The 9631-nt window shown below is 39.9% G+C and overlaps 1 protein-coding gene across 1 annotated transcript; it reads right to left on the bottom strand.

The window, feature by feature from the left end:
- Positions 1–4240: 4240 nt before the first annotated feature.
- Positions 4241–5279, bottom strand: LRP5L (low density lipoprotein receptor-related protein 5-like; the record flags this gene model as incomplete). The annotated part of the gene is made up of 2 exons (XM_009575959.1): positions 4890–5279; positions 4241–4412 (listed from the first exon to the last, which is right to left on the bottom strand). Coding segments are annotated over exons 1-2 (510 nt in total), but the record flags the coding sequence as incomplete, so codon positions are not given.
- Positions 5280–9631: the final 4352 nt, after the last annotated feature.

The raw sequence follows: 9631 nt of genomic DNA, 5'->3' as shown, positions 1-9631 counted from the left end.
CAGCCTTAATGATTCTATGATTCCATGATAATATACTGGCCCAGCCACTGTCCCTCTCCATTACCCTCTAACAGCTCTTTGGCCTCCCATCTTCAGCACATCCAGGGCAGCACGCAGCGAGCCACATGCCACCTTCTTTGCCTTCTGCAGCAGAGTGCAGCTGCAGAGTGCCACTTTCTGAACCATGAGGGGCCCTCCAGTTGGTTGAAGTCTTCCTCCTTCAGGAGCGCTCAACATAAATCTGAATGTCATGTTAGATGAGGCAAGAACTCTCTCCTTGCAGTGTAGCAACAGAGTAAACCACCCAAAACTTCATTAATCTTTTTTTTTTTTTTTTGCTACCTAATGAGTTACAAAATAGAGTTACAGCTTACTATCTACTATCCCACCTGTGCTGGTTTTAGGTGTTAACATAAACTAAATTTATCCAGTAACATGCTTCAGGGTAATTTTAGGTGCTTACTGGAAAAAAGAAAAATTCTAATACTTGGCTAGGTCAACTATAGTATAAAATATAAACACGTATCCTCCACTTGCAGTCAGCTGGTTTTTGTTTCTGACAAGCTGTGGATGCAAAGGACATACACACACATACAAAACAAATCACCGAGACACCAGCTGCATTGGCAAGCCACTTAAACAGCATGCTCTTGGCAACAGAACATGTGCATGAGAGAATGAGTTTATGCTGAATAACTTCAACAGCAAGTAAAAGTGGAAATGCCCCATTTCATACACGATACATTGAGGTTTCACGTGTACTGGGGCCAGCAGAGAAGCACAAACTACGGCTTACTGGGAAAATCGAGGGTATCAACAGAACCTCTCAAACACAGAAATCTTGCAGGAAAGGACTGTTAGGTTACAAATATAGCAAGATGAGCAATAAATGTGAAATACAATCCATTTGATCAATTTGCTTCTATTCTAAAATATTTCCTTAGCGCACTTTTTTCGTCTTGTAGAGGAGTATTAATGAAAAGCAGCTCTATTAGAGACCAAACTGGCCAGTATCTGAGCTGTGTCAGTGACTGGTTAAGTCACACAGCTCTTTTCCAAGTAAGCAGAATATACAAATGTGTCTGGCATGTCTTCCGAAACGGAAACTGAAAATTTGTTTTCTAATGGAAGTTCTGCGATAGTCATCTAACATCCATTTCTACTGATAACATGCCAGTGACGTTTCAACTCGTGCCAGTCCAGATCGGACCACGACAGACCGCTTCACAGCACGGCTCAGAACTGCGGGCAAACACACAGGATTTTTTTCCCCATCACATCCTAAATGGGCCTATGCAGATATTTGTAAATCCAGCCTCAGGAGGAGTCTGTTCGTGATAGCTAACAAAAATAAACTCCAAGCATAAAGAGAAAAAGTGCAAAAAGGAAAAAAAAAAGGTGGGGGGAAGACTTAAAATGAGAATATTTACACCTGTTTTAATCTAAGAAAATGTGAAATCCATTGCCAGGAGCATGGAGATTTCACTCTTTGTGCTCACAGTTAAAACGGGGTTGCACAATATGTAGGAATCAACGTATTTACAGATGTCACAATTTATTTCATGTAAAGAATATCTTCTGTTTGCAAGACCAAGCGAACCACCCTCTTCTCTGTATTTTTGCAAATAGAAGAGAACCACAAAAAGTAAGTATAACAAGCAAAAGAAAAACTGAGGGAATAAAAAGCCCTTACTTTGGCTTCTCTGATTTTCCTAAACTTTGATGCCAAACCAAACAGTATTGCTGGCTTCGCTGCCTTACAATGAAGTGAGGCAGACTAAATAGATTGCTTAAACCCATGAAATGCATTGTACAACTACGATCCCAGCTATAAAAGGTGGCATTTGGAATGTTCCCTGTCCTGCAGGCTAAAAGGTAAGGGGGCACAGGGGCTCTCTGGTAGTCATCAAGCCCAGTACTTAGCTAACTGCCAAACACTGAAGTTACATTTCTGGAGCTAGGAGACAGTCTTGCTTCCACTCTTCCTGAGGGCAAAACCTTTAGGGAGCAGAGTCATTCATCAAAAATTATTTATCTAAAAATGCTGCATATGCTACTCCCCCAAACAACATGAAAACTCAATCGACTTCACAGGCCATGGCCAAGGGAAAAAATGTCTATACGCTTTTCTTAGGTATTAGTACAGAAATAGACTGTTGTAATAGTATAGTCAAAACACGACTTCAGCAAACTAGCTTATATCATAGGAAGAAAATTTTTAATTGTTGTTTTAAAGAGAAAAAACTTTTTTTTGGGTCTTTACTCGCACATTCCGGTTTGATAATTGTTTTTATGAATTGATGTCAATTAGCGAGTTATTCCCTTGTGTTACTTTGAAGCTAATTCAAATTCCCTGGAGAATTCCCTTTTCAAATTAAAATACTCAGAACTAATTATTTAGCACCTTTAATTTTCAAACTGTTCTTCCGACATCTTTGTGGAAGACAAACAACTACTTCATACTAAGAACGTACCACAGCCAGGTCAAGGGATCTATGGCCACCGGTCACCTGGAGCTTAACAAAACATTAGAAAGGAACATTTGTCTGGCTGACAAATCTAATGATCTAATGATAACAGAGTGGGAATTTTTGAATTTGCCTGATCTCAGGTCATGTCTCATACTGTCATCCAAACCCTCAGATTAATCATAACCTACTATAAGAACTTTAGATTGAGGTTCAAAATCCAATTTTTCCTTCTTAGAAATATGAGCACAAGTGGCCAGTAACCAGATGCACTTCTTAAACAACGGTTTTATTTAGAAAGTAAGCATTGGGGGTGGTGGGGAACACAACAGGATCTTAAGCAACTGTTTGAGACTTCTTCACAACATCTGGCTGTATCCATATTCTCTATCCATATCCTCAGCTGTCTCAAATTAAATGGACACTGTCGTGCAAGTAAGCCCCCTATTACATACAGGTCTTCAGCAACTCTATGAACACATCCACAACAAATGTATAAAATGGCTGTTGATAGTTATCCTGGACTACACAAAAGCCATGTGCTCTTCTACATCACAATATTATCAACCTCTATGAATTTGCTGAATTTCCTCTCAGTTGAATACTGTTGTTAATAATTCACTGAAACCTCAGAATCTCATGAACATATGCTCAGAAGCCAAAAAAACCCTGGCCCCAAACCTTCACTCTAACTCTTCCAGTTATTTAATTTATCGTCTTCTGCTCTGAGTGAAACTATTTTGGGACTCAGTTCTCTGCAGCGATATCCAAGACTGGTTTCACATCTGTGGCAGCACAATTATTCTTTTAGATTAAGATTTAATCATGTGATACTAATGCAAAAACAATGCGAAAAAAGGCATCTCCTTTAGGAGAATGTCTCTTGAAACATCTCGGGCCTCCCCGGTGCAACTGTCAATGTCCATGGCTAGACCAGTACAGATGCCTGCTTTGACCATATTTTAAATTTAAAGCAGTGAATCTCCAGAGACACTTGTCTACCTTACTCCTGGGAGCACATCATAACAAACAAGTGGATAATTTGTCCAACTTTGTCTAGTGTTTGAGCAATAGGTAGACAGGATGAATTTTTTGCATTTTTAAGAAAATTCTTCCCCAAGAAAGGGGGGCATAAGGGAATCACACAGTGTTCTATCAGACATTCTTTCAACAATTAAGAAATACTAAATATTGTCATAAATGTTTATACAACATTGTGAAGAGGATTGCCCCTCCTCAAATTCAGAGGTAGAATGCCCAATTGTTTTCAAAGCAGGCGGTACATTAAAAATTACTTCTCGTCCATGCATCTGGACACTACATAATCATTAAGGTCCTGAAATACGGCTCTCTAGGGCCCCCACATCCACCTTCTCCTGTACACGAACCTTGCATCAAGTCTTTCGCATGCAGCAATTTTAGATACTAGTTCCAAGCACTACAGACAAGTCAAAACATCTTTTAAAGAGGTTGTACCCGAGTGTCCCAATTTGTTGGAAAAGCCTCAGGTAAAACCTGAGATTTCAAGCAATTAAATTACACTTGCAGCAATGTAGACATAACAAACTTAACATTTCTTGCAAAAGTTTTCTGAACCACATGAATGTGTTTCCTTTCTTCTCAAATATGTCTTGTTATGCTAAATACCATGTTAATATTAATGAAACAACAGACTCCTCAAAAAATGCATAAGTGTATCCAAGACATAATGTGGCACATGACAACAGCACTTGTTTTCTAAGAATGCACCCAAGTATGGCTCTATTACTCACCTCAATTTTATCTGTTTTTGCATCTCCCCAGTAAAGCTTGTCTTTTTCAAGATCCAGTGCCAAGCCATTAGGCCAACCTAGGGATGTATTCACCAGAACTCGCCTTTCTGAGCCATCCAAATAAGCACATTCTATCTTTGGACTTTCACCCCAGTCCGTCCAATACATGTAGCTGTAAAAAAAAAAGAGGGGAAACAGTTAATGCACGTAGCATGCAAGACAAAAAAGTGTCAAGATCTGTCCTGCTTTTGAAAGAGCTTACTAACTTTCTGCTTCCCCAACTGCCGCAAACAAGCCGACTCGAACTGTAATCAGCGATGACAATATAAAGTTTGAGCACTAAATAAATTAAACTATTGAAAATGTGCAGTGGCCCAATTCTTTCATAGTTATGATAACACTGAAGACACAGAGGAAAGAAAATTCAACCAAACACACGACGTATAGGTTCATTGAAGAACACTGTATTTAGAAGTCACCTTTTATATACACAGTATTAAAGGGATGAAGCAAGGGAAAGCCAATTATTTCCAGAACATTTGACAAATAATACACACATCATGCCGCAATTTGCAGATTTTCAGTTTCAGGAGACCATAAACTGGATCCAAAGACCTATCACAGGGCTATCGATAAACACAAAACTTACCCTGTTACAGGATTGAGCACTATTGCTCGAGGTTCATCTAGGTTTTCTGAGATAAGGATCTTTCTTGATGTCCCATTCAGCCGGGTCACTTCAATGCGGTCTGTTCCAGTATCAGTCCAGTACAGGTTCCTCGCCACCCAGTCCACAGCAATGCCATCTGGATGGTTGATTTCTGTGGTTACCAGAGTCTGTGCTCCAGAGCCATCAAGGTAGGCCCGACGAATTGCCCGGACGTCATCATCAGTCCAGTAGATGTAGCCTTCCACAGGATCGTAGTCTATGGCAATTGCGTGTCTGATATTGTCTATCTGCAGAATAATGTCAGTGAAATCCGGCATGTCCAGAGAAATCCTCCTCAAGTCAGTCCTTCTAGCGAGCAGCAAGACTTCTTCAGCACCTGGGGAGAAAACCATTCATGGTATCATTTCCTTTGCTATTGATATGAACACTTCAATACAGCACAGCAGGCTGTGAACTGCCCCTGTCACTATAATAAGAAGAGATTTTGTTAAAATAAGGACATCAAACTTTCATTGAAATATAGACTTGTCTGAGCAGGGAGTTATTCCTAATCAGTTCTTCTCAGCTAGCTACTTGTGCCGGCACTCTTATTTCACAATGACAGAAAATTTGATGGGGGTAGGTCCAAATATTTCATCACGTTATATAGAATTCCTCAGCTCAGCCAAACTTCCCACTAGCCGTATCAGTGCATTAGACATGGTTTTCACACCAAGCCCTACATAATAAATGACAAGGGCTAACAGAAGACTTGAGTATTTTGTAAACAAATTACATTAAGGATTTACTCCAGACAGCCCAACAAGAAAGCAAGTTGCAACTACAGCAAGTACTTCTCATCTGGCCAAAGTTGATGCAAAACTAATTCTAAGGCAATATGATTGTTGTTCTTTTCTCTCCTCTATTCTTCCTCCCCTCTGCAAAGTTTCACTGCGTGTGGAAAGGGTGCCAAACAACAACCTGGAGCACATTTCAAAGACTAATGGCATCTTCAGTGTCATCTTTCTACAACTTCTTTTATTAGTACAAAAACAGGACACACAGTAAAACATCCAGTTGCTTAACACATTTTCCCCACGTTCACCCATGCATGTTTCAGCGCAAAAAGAGCAATATGAGTATGTGTCTTTTTCCTGCTCTGTTACTAAATTGATGCTGTGTAGTTTGAAAACTGACAAGGAGTTTTCATCATTTAGCAATACTCCAAAACTGGAAACCAGAACAAAAGTAACTTCTTGCATTTCATCCAGACCAGCAAACACCAGCAGGAGGTGGTAACTTCCACTTCCCACCAACAGCCCAGATTGAATGAAAATGGCCAACATTGGACATATCTTTTGAGCCCACTAAGAATAACAGAAATTCAAATCCTCATGAGAATATTCTTCTAGAAATAACTCTCATCTAGGCATGCACATGGAGTTCTGGAGACTCAGAATTTGAATCTATTGCACATCAACACCAAATTCACATTCACTTTTTGGGAGCTGGACTATGCGGCTGTTTGCTTTTGGGTTTGGAAATCAGAGCTTAGTCTCCAAATAATATCTCAGAAGCTCTGAAAAGAAACAGTGCTCAGGCTGCAAGCATGTAATAAAAGGAAAGGATCTAGAAAAGCAGTGTTGTAACATCACCCAAACAAGTTTGCTACACAGCATGGAGGACATAGTTTGATGGGCACTTTGAACTACCTCAAGTCACCGCAGTTCCTGAATGAAGTGGTGCTGCCCTTCTCCTTGCCATGGGCTGCTTGTTCTCACTTCTGTATCACCCCTTCTCACATGCAAGCACAGCATGGCTGTGTGTTGCAAACCACACTAAAGAGCTGATCCAAACAAAAACTAACTCAACAGAAATAAAGCCATCAGCCTAAGTGAACAACCAGAACGGTTCACTGCAGAACTCCACAAACACTTGTGCTGGCACAGGGAGGGACTCCAGCAAGAATGGTTCTTCCAGTCAGCGTTCGCATTAGCTGTAGGTTTGATAACTACAGCATTAGTTGCACCAACAAACTTTGAGGGAAGGCCTGGGTAGAAGGAAAGCAACGATAACTCAGAGCTCAAAAACCACATGGAAAAAAGGGAGGAGGAAAAGCCGATACATCCTTAACAGCAAGGCAAGAGAGATGTCTACCATCAAATTTCCTTAATACAGATTTTCTAACTTCAAAGGTTGCAAAATAAAAACAGGTTTTCAGGAAGAGTGTTTCTTATGCTTGAAACTTCTGCTCGCTTCTCTGGACATAGCAAAACTGGTGACCTGTTGCCCAAGTTGAGAAGGGAACATCCCCAGGTGACCAGACAATTTATAAGGCTTCCTTCCTCCATTGCCCCCTTAGGTAAGCAACAGTTTTTCATTTTTTCAAGTTTCCTTTCTGTTAAGGGAACAACATGCATCAGCAATCCTTAGAAGGCACTGCTAGCAAAAGCTTTATGAATCTCTTGGATTTTAGCACCTTTACTAAACAAAAATAATGGGATACCTAAGGCAGTATTTGAAATTTTACACTATGCTTAAAAATGTTGGTTTACTTCCTGAACAGTGAAAAATCAATCAATCAACTGTTTTCTTAAAAAAGACCACGGTGGACAGAAGTCCAATATATAGCTCATACCTCCTCTTCTACCATGCTGCTTTGCTAGGTGTATATTCTGACAAATCATCTTTGAAAGATTAACTACATATAATGGCAAACAGCATGAACAAAAGGTGACACTGTCAACTACTTGACTGTAACTACTTCAGAGTACATCAAATGCGAGACAGTTCCCAGACAGCTATCTGGGAACAAAAGCAGTCCGTAGTCTGTGATGCTGTTCTCGCTCTCTACAACAAGGATTACACCAGAAACGGTAGTCTCGGGGCTACGCTGACATCTCCGAATTAGAAAACAGGTCAAAACCAAGACAATATGGAGAGAATCAGCTTTAAGTAGAAAGGGAGGATCTTCAAAATAGTAAAAGGGTTCTATTCAAAACTGATCTATGCAGTCTTTAAAATGGTATTTTTATGGAGCCTGTTCAAATAGAAAGGCTTTTAGATCTCTTTTGTTTCATTCAGTTATTTGTGTTGACATTTTGTTAGAAGTACTTAACTGGTATCAAGTCCCATGGTGCTAAGTATTAAACATACTTGGTTTTTTCTGACATTACCATCTCCAAAGAACTTACAGTATCACCAGACACTGGTTTGTCCAGAACATGTTAGCTTGACAACAGCAGAATAAAAAGGAACCCAGGTCATATTATATATGGATTAGTATTACCTCCGTATTACCTCCAGCAGTACAGATTGTCCAGCACCAAATAGTCTTTTTACAGGAAAAAACTTCCAAAAGGTCCTATTTCTTAATACATTTAAACACACGGAAAACATTTGATTTTCTAATGCAAAATAAAATTACACCTTAATAGCCAAAGGGGGGAAAAAAAAAAAAAATCAGTGTTAGAGAGAGCACCTGCAAACCAAGACACTGATCTGCAACTGCAAAGGTCAGAGAGCAAGCTACAACAGCATACCAACCACAGCAGAAACAAATACCTCATGTAACGAAGTTTTATGTTCTTGCTTCTATGTTTCTGAAATATTTCACTTGTGGGAGTCAAAATAAAACCTGTTTAGTGCATGTTAAGTGAAAATTCAGGCCTCAAAACTCAACATGGAAAGGGGGATGTATCTGGTCATCCAAGTGCTCTACAAACACTGAAGAGTTTTGAATTATAAATTAATTTTAAATTATTTTAGCTCAACCGTCTCAAAAAGTGAGCGGCACTGCAGCTGTTCAGCCACGCACAGCACTCTGAGTTTCATATCCACCTTAACTTCTGAATTTCTACTATATTAATGTGTCTGCAATCATAATCTTAATATTAAAGTACAAGTAGTGTGAAGCAGAGGAGCATCAAATACATGTCTAGCAACTGATAACACAGCAATTACCAATATTACATGTATTTCTAAGACGAGCAACATTACAGGCATTATTGCATGGGAACAGACAGATAAGAATCAAATGCGTATGTTTTGCCTCTTCACACAACTGACTGCAGCTTCACCTTGGTTCACTGTGAACAAGGTCAGAATTGAAGGTACCAGAGGAAGGAACTGACAGCCTAAGGCCCAAATTATGCCTAGAGATGCTGGCTAGACAACAGGCTGAAAGACACCGGTAATACCCCCCTAAAATTCACAAGTAATACCAAAACAGTTCCTCGCAGCAGCAATAATCGGACTCAATTTTATCTCATCCAGCTCTGTCATACGTTCACCTGTGCACATGATCACACATTCACGTGCATACAAAATAGTATTTTGACCAGGGACAGGTCAGTCAGGACGCCTCGAATTAGCAATTACATAATGACTACAACCTTCTTGCAACGGGAAGAAAACAATCCTGTTTCTGACATATTCAGCTGCTCTGGCTTTTTCTGCAGGCAAACACTACTGTAGAAATATTCCCCACCTCAGTTCTGCCCCACGGATACACACGGCTAAAAACGAACACGGAGAAAACTTTTCTCTGCTGACCTAGCAGACCAGAAAAAAAGTCTTCATTTCAGTTGACAACCAGGAGAGTTTATTGGTAGTTGAACTGGATGCTTCTTGGGAAATTCTTCTAATTTCTAACGTACCTCTAACTGAGACTTACAGGAAAACGAAACAATAATGAACTACCTGGCCAATTTAAAGTTCTGGCTGCTTGGCAATTTCTACTG

The sequence above is a fragment of the Fulmarus glacialis genome, unplaced genomic scaffold (genome assembly GCF_000690835.1).
Source record: "Fulmarus glacialis isolate BGI_N327 unplaced genomic scaffold, ASM69083v1 scaffold49524, whole genome shotgun sequence".
NCBI lineage: Eukaryota > Metazoa > Chordata > Aves > Procellariiformes > Procellariidae > Fulmarus > Fulmarus glacialis.
The sequence above is the reverse complement of the archived record's forward strand: the minus strand, read 5'-3'. Positions and strand labels throughout refer to the sequence as shown.